This window comes from Buteo buteo, chromosome 2, assembly GCF_964188355.1.
Source record: "Buteo buteo chromosome 2, bButBut1.hap1.1, whole genome shotgun sequence".
Taxonomy (NCBI): domain Eukaryota; kingdom Metazoa; phylum Chordata; class Aves; order Accipitriformes; family Accipitridae; genus Buteo; species Buteo buteo.
The window spans coordinates 69,172,260-69,194,552 of NC_134172.1; the positions used below are offsets into that span (position 1 = coordinate 69,172,260).

Genomic DNA, 22,293 nt, shown 5'->3' on the forward strand with positions numbered 1-22,293 from the left:
CTTGCTAAAGTGAGCAAGGCTTGCGGGGCAGGATTGGTGCCAGCCCCCTTCAGGGGTGCCCTGACCTTGTGTGACCTTGAGAACATCCCCAGCTCTTGTCCCCAGCCTCCCTGCCTGCGAAAGGGGTCGATGCTGGGCTGCCCCGTGGGATGCTGTGCGGCTCGACCCGGTGGCATTGGCAGAGCCCTGGCAAAAGGTGCCATCAGGGCAGGATTGTGGGTGCTGGCAGTTCGGAAATACACAATCTATCTGGGGTGTCTCATCTCAGAGCTGATGCAAACATTACAGAGGGGAGAGAGCAGCCGGCCAGAGTCAGTCAGGGGACTTTGCAGGCACAGAAGCACCTTCCCTGTTTTAGAAGGAGGGGGTGGAGATCGGGCTGTAGAATCAGCTCCATTGATTTTTATTTTTTTTTTCCTGGTGGCCTGATTCAGTGTCTGCCAATGTAAAGCTTAGCTAGGACTCAGTTTGGCTTCTGTAAGGTGAGAAATAAATTTTATTGATCCATGGTGCCCTTCTGCATCATGCTTCAGTGGAACTAGTCCTGAAACTAGACAGGCAAGTAACTTGTAAAGTGCTGGGAGTGGGGGGAAGCCACTGAAAAAAACCCCAGCCTGCATCTGCTGAGATAGGAAGTAGTGAGGTGGAATCGGACCTAAGGAAAGTCCTGGGGGTGCTGCAAGCCCACTGCGCTGTCTCAGAATATTTTAGACATATTTTTCTGTAGATTGACTGGGGACACATCCTAGAGCATTTGTGGACAGAAAAAAATTCCCCAGGCTTGTTGGGGCAGGTAGAGTAGCAGGCTGGGAGCAGTAAGGCTGGCAGGGCTGTGCTCAGCACTGCTTGTACTGGGCCACCTCTGAGGCTGAGCACTGATGCTCATCCATCAAGCTAATGTGCAGGCATTCCCAGAGAAGATGCCGTTTGCTAGTAAAGCTTAAGGTTTCTGGCAGGCAGCAAGCAGGAGTCAGTGAGTTATCAGAGGAGTGAAGTGGGTGAGCTGAACTGGGAAGGCTTTGAAGGAAACAGAAAGTTTGGGCTTGGGGCCTCTCTTATTGCTCTTTGTTCCACCCAAAGGAGATGGTTTGAGCAATGGGAATGTCAGTAGCAACGCTTCAGTATATTTGCTAAAAGCCTGATAGCTGCAGTCAAGAACCCAAAGTATCTGCCCTTTCTCTGCCTCAGGCAGCACTAGACATGCTGGAACACTAGCATAAACAGTAATTCAGGCAGAATACTAAACCACTGAGTTATTGCCTCTTTTTATCCCTTTCTTTCTCCCCCCCCTCCCCCCCCACTACTAGTTACTTCTGTCCTGCACAGGACATTACAGAAATGGTCCCCGAGAACCTGCTCTCAGGCTCTTCCCTCCCATCCAGCCTTCTGGCAATCTGAATTCATTTCTCAGCCCTAAACTGTGGGGTGTATCTTGGACCAGTTTAACCTCCATGATTTCCCCAATTCCCTCACTCTCCCTGGACACTGCAGGACTACTGCACATTGCCCTGCTCCACAGCTGAATATGGCCTTGTGCCCTTCCAACATTGTCGATCACTACTAGTTTTATGTAACACCATCTCTTCAAGATGGTCTAGACACTTCCAGGGGTTTGTGCACACTTTATTAAAGAGAAGCAAGACTGTGCTCCACAGCAGACCCAACTGCACCAAGGTGACCTCGAGCCAGGCTTGCCACACCATGTTTTGGGGGACAAGAACCTCGCTGTGCCCCTTCATAGGGCTCCAGCTCGAGAGGGGAGTGGGGACAACCAATACTGGTTTTAAATAACTGTATTTGTGCATGTTAAAGATCTGTGCCCCAGCTTCGTATGCATGGACTCCAGGTCAACGCTCACCGAGAGGCAAGGTAATTGTTAAAAGAGTCTAAAAGGGAGAAACACTGCGACTAGCATACCTTCAAACGATTTTAAAGAGGGCACAAAGCCAAAACATGAACGGGAACATGAGCAGACACCCTCTGCTGAAGTAGAAATAGCCTTTGAAAAACAGCAGCAGCAAAGATAACTAGTACTAAACATTTACGTTTAAAAGCCAAGTACGTATTATACCAGATTTACTGTAGGGAGAAAGAAGGGAAAGTGAAGAAAACCAAAACTGTGTGTCTGTGTGTATGCTGGATAGTGCTGGAAGAGGAAGGTGAAGGGAAGGGGACAGTAAAGCACTAACCCGAGAAAATTTAGGTTATCAGTTAAATTTAATTTGAGAGTACAACCCAGTATCACATGCTAAATAACTGTATGGCACTTAAGAGCAAAATAAGTTTTAGTTGTATTCTTATGTTAACTTATTTGGATTTATTTGAACTTTAAATCTGAACTTCCTGGATTTGTAGTGTAAATTTTAGGGATGATTAGAGTAAAATCTGCAGACAACGATTATCATCTAGAACGTCTGAGACTTCTCTAGCACAGAATACAAGCCCAACTGTCTACATCTGCTACAATCTATTTTTATACAACTGCTTGTGACTTCTTGGCTTGCTGACCACTAATTTTTAAGCATGTAAGTAAAAACCGCAGTATTTTACTCAAACATGGTTGTTCAGCATGTGCGTACAGCTGACGCTGAAAGCAGGCTTTTGGGTTGTGTTTTTTTTAAAAAATAGGTCTTGAGGGGAGATGAGAGCAAGTCAAATTATTCAGTCTTTAATTTGCTGGGTTTTGACAAACGTTTATTAATGCAAGTCTCAGCAACAAAATTTTTCATTTCAATATTTTCAACCAGAAGGAATGTTATAGCTTTACACCACAAAGCCTGTATGATACACACTTCTTGTTTACCCTCTTTCCACACTGCTTTGTGTATCAAACATACTTAGAAACAACCTGTATAGATGGCTCCACCATCTCCATTTCTGAGACAGCGTGGCCCAAAAAAACTGTTAGCCTGCTTCACTCCTCACTAAATTATTCCATCTGTAAAGCACAAATAACAAAATATATTTTTGCTTCTAAGAGCTTCACTTATCTGCAGAAAAATAGAACTGCTTAAGAGTGAGCTAGTTAGATTATGAAAGGGTCCAAGCACACACCCGCACATTCTGGTCCTCCCAACAGATTTGTGAGGAGGAAGCATTCACAATTTGATTCAACTAAGAAGGAGCCAGACAGTGGTCAAGGAAAGGAAATCCATCCTATGCAAAATACTGGATGTCTTCTCATTCTTCTCTCTTGAGTAGCATGAGGAGGATAGAGCTGTGACTATGAAACATTTCTAAGTACTGGGACACATTAAGAATGAACCTTCCAAACATTGCAAAATTTCAGAAAAAAACCTAAAATGCTTTTTTTTTTAATTCTCTCAAAACATAGTGAAAACAGCATACAGAGCTCGAATATCCACAGCACAAACCGAAAAACAAAGGAAGTTCATTTGATCTACAGTGCTTTTGTTAAGGTATTCAGAGACTTTAGTGCATTCTTTTTAGAACTAAGCTCAGAAACTATATTCCATTTTTCATTTTAGTAGAAAACTGAACTGTATGAGGCAAAGAAACATTTGCTGAAACGCACAACAGTGAAAACATGGCACTAACAAGGCATTTAACCCAATCGTTATCACAAACTCTGATTCAGGATTCTCTATTGCTTTCAGTCAAGTATACATCATTTCTGCCATGTGAGACATTTTCTTGGGAATATATAAGTAGTATTCCATGTATCCAGAAAGATCTTCAATAGTCACGTCATCCACAAAGGCTCGAGCTTGCTCAGAACAAGATCTAGGAGAACCTGATGAGGCTGTCCCACAAGGGGATCTATTTTGAAGAGACTGGGCATGGACTCCTAGGACTGCCTTTTCGCATTCTGACAGGACGCTCCGCAAGCCAGAGAAAGAGTACACTTCCATGGTTCGCCACTGTTTGCACTGGCAATTCTTGTCCGTACAAGGGCACTGCCTGCCGTTGCTAAGCATGGATAAGGACTGGAAATCTGAGGTTTGGCTAGAATGTAAACTAGTTTCAAAGGATGAGGAGAGAGTAGGGCAATTCCCTCTTGACTTCTCCAAAGGCTCTTCGGCGGTGAAAGCTTCCAAAGGTTCAGTTCTGTCATCACTGGCCTCAAAGTGAGAATCGTGCCTGTCCTTCGTACCATGTTCTGCTGTAACAAAAATGTCTGAACTGATACTACCCTTTGATGTGTCTGCCTGGGTTTTGTGTTTCAGCTGGTTGTTGGCTTTCATATTGCAATACGTAAACTTGGGAGGATGCAGGACAGGAGACTTCGAGCGTCTGCGACGTGGGACTCTTGCCGATCCTCTGGAAGGCTTTCTCACACACCTGCAGGGTTATAACAGGTGAGCAAGTAGGTAACTCCAGAATCTACGCCATAGCTCGATAAGCTCTAAAATGTGACTAAAAACATTTCTGAGATGTTTTTTTTCTGCTTAGAAATATCAGGTGGCTGGTCACTTACAATCTTTGACATGAACAGTGGAGGAGTCTGAAGAAACTGGGGCTCCCCCAAAGGAAAGACACATACAAACAGTCCTTATTTAAAGGCACTTCCCCCCAAATCTTCTGTGTTAAGCAAATGATATTTTGTCATCCCAAACGGAACTGCAGTGCAGAACCTGGATATCAGCTGGAGCTGCCGGCAGAATCGCACTGAATATGCAGGTACTTCAATACAGAAATAATAACCCATGAAAGAGGTGAGAGGGGATTGCAAAGGTATAAGACTTGAAGAAAAGGACTTCTGAGGAAATCAGTGGAGAAGGAAGTTCTAGGTACCCTCTCTAAGAGGCAATATTGTTTTTAAAGTATTTGATGAAAGCCCCTTAAAAAACATCATATCAAACACTTATGGTAAAGTTTTGTAATAGAAAGGAGAAAAAAGATATGTTGAAGCAACTAATTAACAATAACCTTCACTGGAAACAGTACACAAGCGTTAAGTGTCTCAAACCAGAAGCACATGCACAGTGCAGTGAATGGTATCTTTTACCCATGCCACGCTTCCTTTGAGCAGACAGTCTGTTGCTTGGCTCCATCCATGGCTGCTCTTATCGGTGTTCTGAGAATCGTCCCGTCGCCCACAGACAGAGCTGCAATACATCTGAGTAAAAAGGGAAACATCACATTACAGTAATGCCTAAACATACTGCTTCAGAGGTCTAGATTCAGCCTATTTGCTTTAGATGCTTAGCTAAGAAAGACATGTAAGTTTGCAGCCTTGACTTCCTCTATAGTCAGTGGCTAGAGACAGGATATGACAGAGATTTATCTAACCACTCTTACTACACTGACCTCTGTCAAGCGTCTAAAGATAGGTGAGATGAAATGAAAGGAGGCCAAAATGCCCAGAGGCTGATGTCATGCCCTATTTGGACCAAAATGACACATTAAAGGAATGTAAACTCAGTTTCCAAATGTTCTTGTCAGACAATAGTTGTTAAAGATAGACTCCTACTCATCTAAAATGCAAAGTCTGGAACCCATAGCAGTAGGCTGAGGAGTCATCAGTGGAGCAGTGCATGAGGTACAACAACAGACACAGAGAGATTACTAATTTATTTCTTATTAGATTTCCCAGATAAACATAGAATGAAAAAAAAATCTGGCTCTAGAGGTCCAGACAACAAACATAAATGCCTCAGCATGCAAATTTGTATTTATGATGGCTGTATGTGTGATTTGGAACACAGGATAGGAAATCATAAGAAACAAGGCTGAAATCCTAACAGAAGAGCCCAAGTACTCTGCCCAAAGTTGATCTTAGGGGATTAGTCACAAGACTCGAGCTGTTCAAAACATATGCCTGCAAAACAAGATCTTTTTATGCCTAAGAAGATATCATCAGGAATCAACCAGAATTCCACATAGTCTTTCACTGGTAAGACATCAGAAGTGGTACGCTTAACAAGCATAGTTCCTTGTCAGAGAACAGCTATTTTTTTTCCATATTTAACAGAACCTCCTGAAGCAGAGGAAACAAGTAGCAAAGCAAAATGTATTTCAACATGCAGAGGAAGTCATGAGTTCACAGTATCGGTGGCTATGGAGATGAATTCACGAGGTAACATTAATTATCAATACAAAGCTTTCTCTTGTGTCTGTGAATTCTCAAAAGGCTTCAAGTGAACCACCTCACAAAGTGTTAGACTGCATAATTTTATTGACTCCTACTTTTAAGGAAGATGCTTATACTATATATTATCAGTATACCCAGCGTGTTCTGGAGTAAGTTTTTAGTATAAGACTGTCTGCAGACATTTTACTCTACAAAATCCCCCGAAATCAGAAATGATCAGTGCTCATATTTAGCCTGACAATTTCCAGTGAGACTGGGCTCTCCAGCACACTACGAAGTGATGGTGCTGTCCTTCAGACGCTTTCCAAGCAAATCTTCATGCACTATAGTCAAGGCTGATAACGTGGCTGAAGACACCAGCACTTACACGAATGGACAAACAAGTTCTGTATCGCGCAAGGTGACTGTGGCTACCACAACAGTTAAGAGCGGGTTCACTGCTTTGGGCAAGTCATTTCATGTTTTCATACAATCACTGTGTAATTTCAGTTGGATATTGTGTCAAAATTAGTCAGTAATAAAGTACTGCTTTGCCTGTTAGGCAGTTATAACGACTGCATTTCATGTGAAGCAAGGCAGTTGTCTCCTCTTGGAGAGTAAGGAACCTCTCACCAAATGACATTTGAGATTCAAAATAATAGAAAACAAATACAAATACATAATAAGAAACTGACAAATTAGACAGTCCTTTTTGTTGCTCACTTACCCTGCTGCATCCACTCTCAGCTTTTTGAAAGCCGTCTGCAGACTCTCTTCCTCTTCATCTTTAGCTTCCAAGTCCATTGATGGGCTCTCAGTGTGTTGCCAGCTGTGCCATATAGAATAAACTGAAATACAGAAGTTAGGATCTGTGTTGAGGTCTGAACACGCGTGGTCTCTACAAACCCGAAATGACACGTGTAACGGAGGCTCGTTCTTCGGCTCGTTCTCGCTGCCCAGACCTGCCTTCACTTTTCACCGTGAGCTCCAAACCCCGCGCTCCTCAGAACAGGCACAGCCTGGGTCAAAAATAACGACGCGTCTGTTGGCTTTGGGTTTTTTTTCACCTCACCGGGTGAGCCGGCGACACATACCCGCCAACTAGCAGGACTCCGGCTGGGGCGGCGAGGGGGGCTCCGCCAGCAGACCCAGGGACAGCTGGGCCCTGCCCCCGCCGGCTCGTCCCTGCGCGACCTCCCGCCGTGACAGCCGCGCCGCCCAGGAGAAGGGAACCCACGCCAGATCCCCGAGAGGCCCCACGCTGCTGCCGCTGCTGCCGCCGCACCCCCCGCCTACCCGAACGCCCCGTAGCCCCTGGCAGCGCAACGCTTCACCTCCCGGGGCCGCCGTTTCCCGACCCCACCCCCCGTCCCCTCACGGCTCCGCCAGCTCCCCCGGGGCCTCTCCTCACCGCCTCGGCGGGAAGGCCCGCGGAGGCCCCGCCCCCCCCCGCTCCCCGGGGCCGTCGGGGCGCTCTCGGGGGGGGGGGGCGCCCCCCCGGGGTGTCACTCACCGCCGCTTCGCGCCCAGGGCGGGGGGGTGGTGGAGGAGGGGGGGGTGGTCGCGGAGCACAACAGGAAGTGAGGTCACCGCCCCGCGGGGGCGCGCAGGCGCGGGCGCCCCGTTTCCCCCGCCCTGCCCAGGGCGCGTGCGCTGAGCGGCGCCGGCCCCGCCCCCCCCGCCCGCCGTTGCTTCCGGTGGGAGGGGGCGGGTCTCATCCCGGCGGCGCGGAGCGGCGCGGCGCGGCCCGGCGGGTCCGGCCCTCGGGCGAGCGCGGTGAGTGTGGGTGGCGGGGCGCCTTCCCCTGCGCGGGTCCCTCCTCTCTCCCCTCAGGCGGCCAGCGCCGGTGGGGCCGTCGCGTCCCCCTCCCTCGCGGGTCTCCGGAGCCGCCGCCGGTCCCTTGGCGGGGGTGGAGGCCTCTGGGGAAAGCCCCGGCGGTGCTGAGTCACCCCCGCCGCCGGCTGGGCCTCCCCCCCTGCGCCCCCCTCCTCCCGCCGAGGGGTCGGCACCGAGCGCCGGCGGCAGGGCTCGCCCGGAGCTGCGGGGCCGGGGTGTCCTCGGGGTTGGGGGGGGGGAAGGCGGGTGCCGCTGGGCCCGGGGGCTCCCGCACCTGGGCGGGGGGGGGCGAAAGCCTGTGAAGCGGCCGGAGGGCGGCTGCGGGCGGCAGCCGTCTGCGAGCGGCCGGGGAACCGCCGCTGCCGCTCGTCCCCCTGCCCGTGTGCTGCCCTAGGGTTTGCCGCTGTCCCCGTTCGGTGCGCTGCTCCTGCTGCTGAAGGCCTTGGCCGTGAACGTCGGGGAGCTTTTAATCCCTTTACGTGCCCGTCTTTAAAGCCAAATGGAAGTGCTGGTGCGTTGTACCGTCGGATGGAGTAGCGGCGGACGCCCTGCGGTGTGCCGAGCTGGGTTGGTAGCCCTGTATTGCTGGGAAATAGCTGAAAATAAAATGGGAAAGGATGGATGTGTCTTCCCCTAGGAGATGAAGAACATAAGTTTCAATGTGGTTTTTGACACAACATCGAACTCTGGTTGTTTTTCACAGTAATGAATTGTTTCTTGTTATCTGTGCTAGTTGGCTGGTGTGTCTAAAATGCTTAAGCTTATACTTAGTTATCACAGAGTAGGTGGGTTCTTATCTGAATAAATTTGGTGTCACTTTGAGGGTTTACTGTGTCAGTGATGAAGGGCAGCATGATAAAATATTTAGTCTAAAACTGGTGGTATGTTTTGAATAATGTACAGTGATTTAAAAACTTCTTGCTCACCTTCTTGCTAAGGTTATGTAATACAGAGGTTTGGTATTTAAAAAAAAAAAAAGGTTGTAGGCTGATTTTTTTTTATTTTAAAGACTCTTCTTTTTGGGTCAAGCAAAAATCTTACTGACGTAGGGACCATATGTTTCACCAGAGCAGTATTATTTAACTAAGAGAGTATATAAAATAATAACTTGCTTAGACGAGCATCCTACTGTCAGTCTCTGCGTTTGCTTCCTCCTCTCATGTTTACTTGCTGTCTGACTCACTGGACAACGTGTGCCTTGAAGTTGTTATGATACATTATCCTTCTGCGTGTGTTATAATAGCTATCTGCAATACAGGGCGTCCAGATGAAATCATAGTAGAGCGAGCAGCCGGAACAAGAGTGGGGAAAGCTGCCACCTTCAACAGGAATGAGGGTGTGAGGGAGCAGAAAGTACCACTCTGTACTGCATAAGTAAATGAGCTGCAGAGGTTCAGATTACTCCTCTCTCTTCACCGAGACTGTTTCTTTTCCATGCTACAAAAAAGCTGGTGCTTAGTTGGTAGAAGTAGTACTAATGTAGGCATTATTGCTGTATTATTCGGTAGAGTTAGTGCTCTGTGTAAGTGTGATGTTCTTACAAGAGCTGTTATCACTTGATGGGTTTGGATAGTTACCTTCGTAATGGATTGTTAGAGCTTCAGGAAGATACACAATCACAGAGCAGTTGAGGTTGGCAGAGGTCCCTGGAGGTCCAGCCCCCCTGCTCAAGGAGGGCCACCCCGAGCCACTTGCCCAGGACTGTGTCCAGATAGCTTTTGAATATCTCTGAGGAGGGAGACTCCACAGCCTCCCGGGGCAGCCTCTGCTGGTGCACAGTAGTCGTCACAGCAAAGAAGTGTTTCTTTATGCTGAGACAGCACCTCCTGTGTTTTGGTGGCCTCTGGTCCTGTCACTGGGCACCACTGAAAAGAGCCTGGCTCTGTCCTCTCTGTACCCGCCCTTCAGGTATTTATATACATTGATGAGATCCCTCCCAAGCCTTTTCTTCTCTTGGTTGACCAGTCCCAGCTCTCTCAGCCTTTCAACATAGGATTGATGCTCCAGTCCCTTCATCATCTTAGTGGCCCTTCACTAAATTCTCTCCAACATGTCAGTGTATCTCTTGTAGTGGGGAGCCCAGTGCTGGACACAGCACTCTAGCTGTGGCCTCACCAGTGCTAAAGAGAAGGAAGGATCAGTTCCCTTGACCTGCAGCCCAGGATACCGTTAGTCCCTTTGTCACAAGGGCACATTGCTAGGTGATGTCCATCCTGGTGTCTACCAGGACCCCTAGGGCCTTCTCTGCAAAGCCGTACTGGCACATGGGCTTGTTCCTCCCCAGGGGCAGGGCTTTGCACTTCCCCTTGTTGAAGTTAGTGAGGTTCCTGTCAGCCCCTTTCTCCAGCCTGCCAACGTCCAGTGTATCAGCCACTCATTGCAGTTTGGAGTCATCAGCAACCTTGCTGAAGGTACACTCTGTCACATCATCCAGATCATTAACAAAGATGTTAAACAGGACTGGACACAGTATTGGCCCCCAGGGTACACCACTAGTAACTGAACTCCAGCTGGACTTTGTGCCACTGATCACCAGGGCCCAGGCGTTCAGCCACTTTTCAGTCCACCTTACTGACTGCTCAGCCTATGCTTCATCATCTTCTCTATGAGGGTCTTGTGGGAGACAGTGTCAAAAGCCTTACTGAAGTCCAGGTAGAATATATCCACTGCTCTCCCCTTGTCTACCAAAACAAGAATGTTGTAGAATGTTGTCAAGTATGACAACCTTGTAACTTAAAAAAAAGACTGAGAAGATGATCTCTTTGCGACCCATACAGTGTGGCCAAAGGCTCTCGCAGTAAAGGCACCCACACCAAATGGCCCTGTTTTTCCAGAAGTAGTGAAGTCAAAAGCATTAAATGAAGCAGGCTAATCAGCCAGGTAAACTTCAACAAATACTGAGCTTGAGGTAGTCTGGTGTAGAACTGAGACTTGCTACCGTCACTGGTTTCTGCTCAGCAAAAGCAAAGCCATGCTAAGGAATCAGGCCTTTATCGAGTATTTTTTTAGCAGAAGCATGGCCGGTGTAGGATGTGCATGTGACCGCAGAACTGTAAGGCACTGAAGAGCATCAAGTTTAGAAAGATTTGACATTCCTTTGTAGCTAGATTAAATGATGGCCAGGGTGGTTTTAAGAAGAAAATACATCAGCCAGTTTGCCAGTTTTTATCAATTCCTTTTTTAAATTTAAAACAAGGCCTACCATTTGCTGTTTGTACTCTTATTTGTGTTTGTACTTGTTCGAGAGCCAATAAGAGAAAATTTTAATGGCTATTGGCAATCAAAATACCATGTTCTGATAGGATAGCATAACTCATGCTGGGATTAGACATAAGATCAAAAAAATTTTGTTTGCTTAAAACTTTATCTTATTTTAAGAAAAATCTGTTAGGTTTGGGTTTTTTAAGTATATATGTAACATCAAGTCCCAAAGTAGACTAGTAGCAGCAGTTGTAGAAAGTCAACTGTTTCTAATACTGTTGTTCCTTCTTGCCTTTCACCTCTTCTGGAATTATTCTGGTAACACTGTAAGACAAATGGAAGAGTCTGTAATGGATGTGCAAGACACATTGACACCAAATTTTACTTTAAATTGCTAATTCACCTGTGCAGTTGTACAAGAGACTATTTGTTCCATTCTTTGGTATCATAAGGATTCTTCTGAATCAACTTTCAAAAATGTTCTACTAGAATGACCTCAGCTTTGTGCACTCAGTGTGCTATTTTGAGTTTATTTTCATGTATTATGATGCTGCTGGGCAACTAATGTTTTTAACAAGGCAATTGGTCCTTATTTTCATATGTCTTTTTTTCTGTTTGTAGCAGTACATGGTAACTCTGTCACCTTCTGGCCATCCCAATAATGAAAACAGAAGCTAAGGATGGAGAAGAGGAAAGCCTGCAGACAGCATTCAAAAAGCTAAGAGTTGACACAGCTGGGTAAGTAACACCACAGGGAGGTACAGAGTTAACACATTACAAACGGGCTCGAAGGGAACACCCTTGCTGTTAAATTTGAAGGAATGAGGTAATTGCAAAAGGTTAGGCACTGAAAGCCTTCATTGTAGTTAAACTGAAATAAATTCACTAGCTGTAGACTGCGCTTCTCAAGGAATTGTAATTTGTTTGATCACTGTTGGCTCCCAACAGGCTTGAAACAAGCCTAACAATAGTCAGCAGTTGACAATATGCTTGAAAGTAATTTTGGTGTGAATCTGGCTGCCAGCGGTTATGACCATAGCACTAGAACTCTACTATTGAAGTTAGCATATTGTCATGGCTCTGAAGGCCTGTCATGAGAATGAACTCCCATCTTTTCCCAGGAGAGAAATGTTCTTTCCATGTCAGTAAAGGAGAGCATTAGATTCAGTGCATGATTCCCACACAAACTATTTTCATTGCTGTCATTTACAAATTTCCTATTTATAACCAAAATCACTAAATGGGAAAGAATGCTTTTTTGTGTTGTCTTGTTTTGTGGGAGATCTGACATGTGTCACTTACCCTCCCTGTCCCAGGTAGCAGAACACAAGCAGCATGTGTCTTCTGTTGGTGATGATCATTTTTATCGGGGGGGGGGGGGGGGGGGAGTTTTTTTCTGCTGACAAACATGTGCCATTACATATTACTTGTATAGTACTGTGTTTCAGTAAGCTATTGTATTGTCAGTGATGCAATTATGCCGGTAACTGAAATGAAATTGTAGGTAAGGCAGTATGTAAATAAATACTAAAATGATAATTAGAATTACCATAGAACTTAGACCGTGAGTAGATGGGCTTCTAAAGTTATCTTTCATTTAAGTAATTAAACTTGTTATAAATGAATCACCATGCAAATGCCTCTCATTTCTTCAGTATCTCTAGTCCCACGCCCCAGTCAGGCGTACTTAATTACTTTGGAGTTTTTACTGTTGGCCTTCAATTTTCTGCTCTGTGTTCATTGTCCTTCAAATGGAAAATTGCAGATGTTTGACTAACAGTTTGGACTCTATTAAATATCAGTTAACCCTATCCTAGATTGGTGTGTGGGGACTGCTTTTCAGGGAATCTGTCCTGCTTACAAACTAATTTAACGTACCATTTGGAAAATCATCTCTTTGTGAATTCCAGTGTAATATGTGAAGTCACAACTTGGAAAAATTGTTCTTGGGATTATTACGGCTACTTGAAAATGGGAGTTTGGGAAGAATTTGCAGCACGACAAAAACTAGTAAATCTTCCAAGGTCCCTGACTTGAATAACAGTTGAAGATCTGACACAACAATGTTGCTCAAGTGACTGAACTTGCAATAGTATGAAGAGTTTTAGCTTATGTGGTCCTAGACAGAGGCTTAAGTGTTCTTCAGTTAAACAAAGTCTATTTATGTCCAAAGAACATTTATTTTTAGGAAAGAATGGCTGATTTGTCTCTGGAAAAAGAGACGTGTTTCTTCAGTGATGGTGTTTTTCCCCTCCCCTCTCCCGGGAAACTGAAATTTAGCCATTGTGTGTGCTTTGTCATTGGCATGTGGAGTTTGGATTTGCAGTCTAGTTGCTGAATGGCATCATGTTTAGTGAAAGAGTCTGTTATACAAACTTTTGAGATAGGAATGTGTAAACACTATCTATCTGATTTGGGTCGTCTTTGTGGGCAGGTCTTTTAAGACATAGTGTAAATGATTTGGAGCAATCTTTTGTGGGAAAGAAGATTCATAAGTTTTTTCGTACTCATAATGCTAACCAATTTAGGCTGATAACTTTTCATTCTGTCTTTCACAGATCCACTGCATCTCTCTCTGTGGGTGAAGGGACAAGTCCAAGAGCACTAGTTAGAACAGTGGCAGATGAAACCAAACCTAAGAATGTGTGTACTTCTAAGGAAACCTGGCATGGGTAAGAGAAGCTTGGCATTATCAGACTACTTCAAATGATACTGTGTTGAAAGGGAATTTTAAATAGACAAGGTTTCTGGTAACTATGCTCCTAAACAAGGGACCCAAGTTTTCTTTATTAAATGGCTATATGAAATACTCTCCACCACCTTTTTCTGTTCATATGTGACTACTATTCTTATTTACAATTATGTGAAGTGAAAGGAAATGCTGTTCAGCTATAGGTTGCTAAACATTATAGATGTTTCTTAATATAAACCTGAGCTGCTGTTTTTGAATCAGACAATCATGAATACATCTCTTTCAATCATTGTTTGACATTGCAGAAGCTGTCACTGTGCCTTGGGAACTAGATTAAAATAAAGAATTGGTTTCTGGAGTGTCTATGGAGAACTTCACGCTCGTCTCCTGCTGAAACAAAACCACCCTTTGCCCTTGATTCATTAGTTTTGTGCTGTCTTGTGCTTTGTCATTCTCTTAGAGGTTATTTTGTCATGTTTTGTATGCTTTACTTATTTTCTAACCTTAAAAGCATGCACTTTTGGTTTCATTTCTCAGGTGTTCCTTTTACGTTTTATACAGCTGCTTGACTAGAACAAAGTCAAATTCCAAGGTAGCAGAATATCCTGAGCAAATACTCTAAGCTTAAAGCTCTTGCATGCAGTATAAACACAGTAGAGATTTTGCCCAATGTTATTTGTAATCCAGCGATAAGTCTTCTACTACATCTTCCCTCCCTTTCGTATCTTTCCCTGGTAGGTCTATGAAGAAGCCTTCAAGAGGAGTTGTAAGAACCCAGCGTCGCAGGCGTTCCAAGTCTCCAATTCTTCATCCTCCAAAGTTTATCCATTGCAGCACAAAATCACATTCCACGTGCAACCAGCTAGTGCACAAAAGTCAGATTGATGCCCAGGACGACAGCGGTGGGTTTGGGATGCCAGTCCCAAAGGAAGCTTGTGCACACGAACGATGCAGTATTGCTCCTGACATTGGCCAGAAGGGAGCTGATGTTGAGTCTTTGGGAGCTTCTGTTACACAGTTGGCATCAGAGAACAGACAGGAGAACTCTGCAGCTGCCGTTTCTCTAGTATCCAAAGCAAGCCTAAAGACTACGGAGCTTTCTGATTTTCAATCTATGTCCAAGCTGAACACAAATAAGCCATGTGCATGTGCAGATAAAGCCTGTCCGTGTAAACGATGGCAAGATATGGAAGTGTACAAATTCTCTGGCTTGCAGAACACCCTCCCATTGGCACCTGATAGAAGAACAGTTTCTGAGGATCACTCCCAGTCTTTGCCATCAAGAACTCCCTCAAGTTCTCCACGCTCTTGCTCTGAGCAAGCCAGGGCCTTTGTGGATGATGTGACTATTGAAGATCTTTCAGGATACATGGAATATTACCTGTATATTCCAAAGAAAATGTCTCACATGGCAGAAATGATGTACACCTGACAGCAATGAGCACTAAAAACAGAAGGGTGGGTGGTTTAAATCTGCCCTCAGTCACACTCATGTGAGATGCAGCCCACTCCCTGCTCACTGTGCTTGCAATAAAAACACTTCTTTGCATCTTAGCTAATGTTCGTTATTTAAGCTGGACAAACAGCTCAGCTTAAGCATTACCATTTAAGCTTGGCATAGATAATGAAGTAAACAGAGTGAATGTGTTTAGAGCATACCTGCCTATACGTAAGAGACCTAACACTTGGGAAATTCTACTTCATTTTCAAAATCCTCTTGTTTTGGTTTGTTGGAGGAGAAGAGTCTCTCAATTTTGGTGATGAGAGCTTTTATTGTGAGAAACTTGGTGTAATTCAGCTTCTTTGAAATCACTTTGATCGCAGGTTGTTAACACTTGTAGTTTTGGACGCTTGTGCCTCTGATTTTGTTTCATAAAGGAGTGACCATCTTCTGTCCTCTTCTTGGTACTATTACTGCTCTAGGCAAATTCAGGAGACAGAGTTGTCTTTTCTTGGGTTGGAGGCATTGTTACTTCTTTGTGCCTAAAGAGGCTTTATTTCTGATCGGCTGCACAGGCATCCTCATGCCCTGTCTTTGATGATGTTAGTGTAGTCAGATGCTCTTAGGTTAACATAACATTTGCTTACCAGGGTGCCTGATGAGGAAAAGAAACTTGGATGATCAAAGCAAGATTGTTTCAAGAGGTTATTCTGATCTCTGTAGTGTTGGTTAGTGGAAAATGTAAAGCAAGGGTAACTTTTTGTTGGATGTCCAACAGGCCTTAGAGACTTGTCTGCAGCATGAGAAATACCCTGCTTTCTTCAGGGGGATTGCTTCTTCAGTTAACCAAAGGAAAAATGAGATGATGGACTCTGTTCAGTGTGTTGTGAGGGCTGAAACAGCATTTGCTCACTTCAGTGGTCTTAATTCATGCACTCTTATGGTTTTGGCTTTTTTTTCTTTAGCTTTGTTCAGCCTGCTCTATAATACCAAGTATAACCCTTCAAGAATTAAGACCTATAGACTTGAGTGAACAGTTGTCAGCTGCACAGTAGGGAAATCTTGAGCACTGTGTTTTCTTTCTCCTCTCTTCCAGTCTTTTTACTAAACCATTGTCACTTTAGATGCCTTCTCCAGGTTCAAAACATTGGTGGAGCCTTGCATTCTTCCTGAAATCTACTTCTTCATAAACAACCAGCCTGCCATACTTTGTGTGTGTCAGCACAATCTGTCTTTATACATATGTGTATAGCAACAGAGCATCCCATCAAATAATATGATTTGTTGAGGGAGAGATGAATCGTATTAAGTTTGTCTTTACTATTTGCAGTGCCCAAACTTTTCTGACCTGTAAGGTCTGGAGAAGAAATGGAGACAATTCTTTGGTGTTACTCTCGGGGTGGGGGGGTGGGGGTGTATCATTTCTGTGGCAGTACCTAGTATCTTAGAACTAAGTGGCCATGCAAATTTACCTGTTCTGCCAGTTCTGAAGTGTCATCTACCACTTGCAGAGTGTACTTGGGTCCCACATCTCCCTTCCATTTCTCTGCTTTTAAATAGCTGTATTTTTACCACCTGTGTTCTGAATTCAAGGCAATTGTTGGGTAACTATTGTCTGCAATACTGGGACACAAAGTGCAAAATGACCTTACTTCTCAATTAATTATTCTTTACTGTTCCCAAATGATTGTAGGCAGCAGCCACAGCACTGTTGTGGGGCTGAGAACACCTTTCAAGACCACGGTGCTTTTTACCATTTCTTTCATTTGTCACCATAGACCTGTACCTGCAGGATTTAGGATCGCAAGGTCAAGTGCGATCCTCATTATAGTACCTCCTTATAGAAAGTGGATTGAAATCCAGGAGGTAATGCAAAAAAAAAAAAAAAAAAAAGAGCAGAAGGACGGGAAGTGGTGCAGACTGGGAAGCAGTGTGAACTGGTGCAGATTGGGAAGGGAGCAGTGCTGGGCCACTAGAGGTCACCCCCAGGCCGGCTGCCGGCTGGCTGGGTGCAGCAGTCTCTGCTGCCGCCTCAGCCTTTCAGGGGAGAATGTGACTTTTTTTGCCAAAATGAAGAAATAAGACCAGCTTTGCGTCGTGCCTTTGTGCACACACAGCGTTAGTGCTTTCTGAAGCTTGATTATGTGGGTATGTTAGAGGTCAACGAAGGCTCTCTAAATGCCAATATCTATATAAGTTATTAATATTTAAATGAAATGTACTATGAGTTCACAACTCTGCAGTGTAATTGGGAAGAGTTGCTAAGTAAATGATTACATGGTCCTGAACTTGGCATCCTTTTAGGGCAGTTACAACATATTTGGGCTGGTAAATCCTGGAACACCATGAAATAGAAAACCATGGGCAGCTGCAACTGCTGCCTTGACGCTTTCCCTTCTGTTACTACAAGGTGTTTTAAGATGCTTTGGTCTACCCAGAAACCAAAAACCTCTGGTTTTGCTTTGAGAAAATATGAATTTCCAGCCCTTAATCATGCAGCAAGAACCTTGAAAGCATGACTGAGTAGTCTAAAAGCTTAGCTTTAAAAAAAAAAAATCCAACTTGAGCCAATTTCAAAATCTGACTTAAAAAAAAAAAAAAGGAAAGCTTTAGAGGACTAGTTCAGCCAAGCGGCACTTCTGAGTTGTATTGGAATCCCTCACCAAAGTGCCTATTCCTTCCTGTGGCTGAATAAACCTGAGGCCTTTTGTAATTGGCTTTATAGTGGGCAGCTGGTCCTTCTCACCTGTGCCTACAGCTATGTTCTAGTTTATATGCTGCATATACATACTTAGCTTTTCTTGCACTTATATATTGTATGGGTTTTTTCTGTGTCTCTTTGTAGAAACACTAATGGGGAGGTTGTCCAAGTTGTAAAGCTGTGTTATGTGAGTCTGAAACTTGCTGTTGTCTGTGGCAGCTTTGCCCCAGAGCTCGGTGTGGGTCTTAGGAGCTCTTCTCTAAGGGCAGAGCACAGCCCGCTGACCGCACGGTCTCACCCCATGGGTCTTGCAGCTTCTCAGCAGCTCGTGGTCAGTGAGGGGAAGGTCATCTCTTCATGGTCTTGCTGTGACAATGTCTTTAGGAGATGGGACAGCTGTGGCTGGAAGAAGGGAGGGCTTGGATTAGCCTGTTACCTGGTGTTTCATTCCTTGTCCTCTCTACCATCTGTATTTGATGACATGGATTGTTACAAGCAAGCAAGGTGGGCTGTCTCTACTAACGTGTCTGCAACTATCCCAGGGGTAGGGTCTCACCTTTCTTTTCCAACATAGACTAAATTATGTGCCAGCTGTTAAACGGAAGGAGATTTTGGCGAGTTTGTTGTTGTTGGGGAGAGAGGAGGGAGTGACTACTGGTGAATTTTCTTCACTACCCTAAAGCAGCTCTGGAAATTCACAGGAGCGGACAGGGAGGCGAGTTGCGCTGCCCTCAGGTGAGTGGGATGCACGCTGTAATCTGGGTGAGGGCTGCACGTCCACTCCTTGTTCTGACCCTGCCTGCTTCAGGACCGCTGCCTGCCGCCTGCCGGGGGGGGGGGTCCGGCGGAGCGGGGCACGGCCGCCCTCCCGGAGCGGCTGCCGGTGCGCCCGGTGTGGAGGGAGCGACGCGCCCCCTTCCCAGGCTCTATTTTAAGCAGACATTTACTTTCCCAGCCATCTTCTCCGCCTGGATCCCTGCCCGGGGCGGGGGACGGGGGGGGGGGATGCGTCTCTTCCCTCCTTCATAAAAGGGCCCCGAGGCGGAGGCCGGGCTCCGGGGGGTTATTTTTGGGAGCAGCTCCTGGGATCCGATGGCCTTGTTAGGGCAGCGCTGACCTTTCTCCTGGCGGGGGAGGAGAGCGGAGCGGGCCGGGCAGGGCAGCGGCGGCGGCCGGGCCGGGGGAGCGCGGCCGGCTCGGGACCCCCTTCCTCCGCCGCGGGGCTCGGCTCCATGCCCGCGGCGGGGGCGCGGCGGCGGGGCAGGTAGCGGCGCGGCTCGGCTGCCCCTCCCGGGGCCGGGCCGGGGCGGGGGGGGGAGCTGGGGCCCGGCCCGCCCCTCTCCCCTCCCTCCAATTTCTCCTTCCTCCCGTTCCCCGGCCCCTCGGCCGGGCGAGGCGAGGCAGGAGCCGCCGCTCCCGGCGCCCAGCCCGGCTCCTTCGGGGATGCGGCAGCCGCGGCCCGGAGCTCTGCCCCTGGGAGAGCTGCCCGGCTGAGGGGGCACCGGAGGGTACCATGAGCGGCGGCAGGTTCGACTTCGACGATGGAGGTGCCTACTGCGGGGGCTGGGAAGGGGGCAAAGCCCACGGGCACGGCATCTGCACCGGCCCCAAGGGCCAGGGCGAGTACTCGGGCTCCTGGAACTACGGCTTCGAAGTGGTGGGGGTGTACACGTGGCCCAGCGGCAACACCTACGAAGGCTACTGGTCCCAAGGCAAGAGGCACGGCCTAGGAATCGAGACCAAAGGACGGTGGGTTTACAGAGGCGAGTGGACCCATGGCTTTAAGGGACGGTACGGCGCGAGGCAGAGCATGAGCAGCGGAGCCAAGTACGAAGGTACCTGGAATAACGGCCTGCAGGACGGCTATGGCACCGAGACGTACGCTGACGGAGGTAAGGGTGACTCCGGAGGGGCTGAGAGGGTGACGAACGGCGTGATAGCCAGCCTGCGATGGCAGAGGCTGCGTGTTGTGCCCGCCGAAGGGGTGACCTAATCCCGTCCCCGGTTGCGAGGTCCGGACAGGCGTGATGGTCCACGGTGAACCGTTGGGGTGCTTGTGTTGAGAAGCAGGGCTTGGGGGGCAACCGCCTCATAAATACGTGTGCGTCCCCTGTCCCCGCTGTCGGGTGCGGCGTGTGCGGCTCGCTGTCTGCGGACACGAGGGAGGAGCAGCTGGAGTGTTGCCCTCGCCATCCCTCCCTCGGGAGCTGCTCTCGAGTGTCCATATCAATAGTGAACACCAACCAACTTGATTTGTGTAGTCTGTGACTCCCGGTTCCCCAGGCACTGGTTATTGCTGTTCATCACTGAACTAAACCAGAAATGCCTCGCTGGTGTGCGAATGCAGCGAGCCGTTCACTCGCTTGCTGGGCAGCGAGTTGTGAATGTTTTCACGTCAGATAGAAGCCACCCACGGCATCGTAGAACACTTTGCCTATGCGTTAGACACCACTTGCATGCCCCTGACGGGCTGCCTGGACATCTGCCTTGCTGAACTGTTTTGGTTGAGTTCGTCTAAGCTGTTTACGTAGTCACACTCCTTTCCCTAAAATAAATCCCTTTGATTACTTGGAAGCTCTCAACCCCTGCTAGTACATAAGTGCACCGCATAGTCAGATATTTGTTGTGCTCTGTAAATGCTCAGTCTAATTGTGTTTTTGCATTAGCGGCAATTTGGGGATTAGAAACATTGCAAGAATCTCTGTGCAAGTAATTCTGTAGCTCTTCAGTACTGTAATGTTCCAGGCTGCCATATTTAGGATAGCTAAATAGAGAGGGTGATTTGAACGAAATACATTTCAAAATATGGATCAGAATTGCATCTATGTTTATCTAGGACAAGTAATGGAGTTAGTTTGTAAAGAAAAATAACAGTAATGGTATAAATTTTCCTAATGAAAAGCATCTGATTTATAGACATTAGAAAAATGGACTGATTCAAGACTGACTGCCAGGGTAATGCTTTTTCATAGATGTTTCTCAATGAGTTGCCTAGGTACGCGGCTAACTTTAAGCCTGGGAATATAGTACTGAAGTTGACTCATTTTCTTTGTGCCCTTGGAGGTTGTAGGTACAGACACGAACTGATGTGTCCCCCCGGCTCTGTAAATTTTCTTCCCCCTCTGCCCTGTGGCTGTGGAGCAGTTAGATGCTGACCTGCACAGGTTGCACAGTGGCAGCGAGAGGTCAGGCTAACGCACATGCATGCACTCGTGCACTGCAGAAACTTCATGTGTGGTCGTAAGACTTGTAGGTTATGTGTAAGGTGTGCTCTGGTGAGTACCGTGCAGTGATCAGGTAACTGTCAGCAACAGCTGCCGTTGGGACTTTAATTTTGGAGATGTCAAGGTCTCCTATGAATTTGCATGGCCGCTTCCTCGCTGCTTCCTAAAATGCATCTTCTTCTAAGAGGGCAGGGTGACTGGATTTCAAGTTAATGTTGTACAGAATTTTGAGAGGCAAAACTTGATGTAGGAGTTTGAATATGATTAGATCGCGGACTGAAAGCTTGGGATAGAAGAGGGAGAAAGATGAGTCAAGAATTTCTCCTGTAAGGATATGTAAGATATTGCTTCGGTCAACGTAGTGCTCCCCGGGGTGTTGTCCCACACCCAAGAACGTGCTGTCTGTGCGATCCCTGGTGCCGCCCAAGGTTGGCAGTTTAGCCCTGATCCGTGAAGATGTGCCCTGCCAAAGCCTCCCCAGGCAGCGCTGAGCTGAGCCCTCCGGGTCCCGGCCAGACCTGGCTCACAAGGGCTGCGCCCCGGTGCCCGGCAGCCGCTCCTTGCGTTGGGCCATCGCGTCCTGGCCGTCTGAGCCGTTCATTCAAGACGTGAGCTTCTCTGAGCGGAGGGGAACGTGTAGAAAGCTGCATCCGAAGCCAAGGTGGGGATCGCCAGCCAGCATCACGTGCGTCGGACAGGGGTAGAATGATCTTGCTGACTTGCAGGACAGGCTCCTGTTTTGTCTCCTCACCTGTGCACGGTAACCATCTGCAAGATCCAGATGTGGCCAGGCTGCTAATTGGACCTGTTAATATTTGAATTTGAGGTTGCCAAGATAAACATCTGGAAAGGCTTTGGAAATCTGCCGTCCCTTGAGTAGGGGACGTGATTCCCAAGGTCCCTGGAAGCTAGCCACGCGAGGAAGAGGGCTCTGGGAACGTGCAGCTCTTGCCAGGTTGTTAGAAGCTTTAGGTCATGGTTGAGCTGCCTGCGGGTTTCAGGGAGATGTAGCTGATTCTAATGTTCTAAATTAGACTTTAAATTAACTTTATATATATATTTTTTTATATATATACACACATACATAAAAACTTTCAAATACACTTACAAATCACAGACAACCTTGTATTTTATATTGTGGCTGGCCAAGGCTGGTGGCTAAAT

The 22,293-nt window shown here is 46.8% G+C and overlaps 3 protein-coding genes across 10 annotated transcripts in view; 2 read left to right on the forward strand and 1 right to left on the reverse strand.

The window, feature by feature from the left end:
* Positions 1–2,206: 2,206 nt before the first annotated feature.
* Positions 2,207–7,655, reverse strand: LOC142025898 (oxidative stress-responsive serine-rich protein 1-like). Of its 6 annotated transcripts, none has more exons than XM_075018613.1 (4): positions 7,548–7,655; positions 6,762–6,882; positions 4,970–5,080; positions 2,207–4,302 (listed from the first exon to the last, which is right to left on the reverse strand). In XM_075018613.1, exons 2-4 carry the CDS (start codon positions 6,836–6,838, stop codon positions 3,618–3,620), a joined length of 873 nt encoding a protein of 290 aa, XP_074874714.1. In that variant the 5' UTR covers positions 6,839–6,882; positions 7,548–7,655; the 3' UTR covers positions 2,207–3,617. The 6 variants fall into 6 exon arrangements, with proteins under 6 accessions (XP_074874714.1, XP_074874723.1, XP_074874741.1 ...); XM_075018622.1 differs by having other exon boundaries at positions 6,762–7,053; positions 7,548–7,627; XM_075018640.1 differs by lacking the exon at positions 7,548–7,655 and adding an exon at positions 7,446–7,463.
* Positions 7,656–7,696: 41 nt separating this feature from the next.
* LOC142025881 (oxidative stress-responsive serine-rich protein 1-like) lies at positions 7,697–15,317 on the forward strand. 3 transcript variants are annotated; one of them, XM_075018574.1, is made up of 4 exons: positions 7,697–7,810; positions 11,693–11,809; positions 13,630–13,743; positions 14,502–15,317. In XM_075018574.1, the coding sequence occupies exons 2-4, from the start codon at positions 11,733–11,735 to the stop codon at positions 15,193–15,195; spliced, it is 885 nt and encodes a 294-aa protein (XP_074874675.1). In that variant the 5' UTR covers positions 7,697–7,810; positions 11,693–11,732; the 3' UTR covers positions 15,196–15,317. The 3 variants fall into 3 exon arrangements, with proteins under 3 accessions (XP_074874675.1, XP_074874691.1, XP_074874683.1); XM_075018590.1 differs by having other exon boundaries at positions 7,741–7,810; positions 11,696–11,809; XM_075018582.1 differs by lacking the exon at positions 7,697–7,810 and adding an exon at positions 8,175–8,437.
* Positions 15,318–19,037: 3,720 nt separating this feature from the next.
* JPH2 (junctophilin 2) overlaps positions 19,038–22,293 on the forward strand; it is a 34,129-nt gene continuing 30,873 nt past the window's right edge. Inside the window, exon 1 of the mRNA XM_075018660.1 lies at positions 19,038–19,797. Within this exon, the coding sequence (XP_074874761.1) occupies positions 19,419–19,797 (379 nt within the window). The 5' untranslated portion in view covers positions 19,038–19,418. The remainder of the gene's footprint in view (positions 19,798–22,293) is intronic.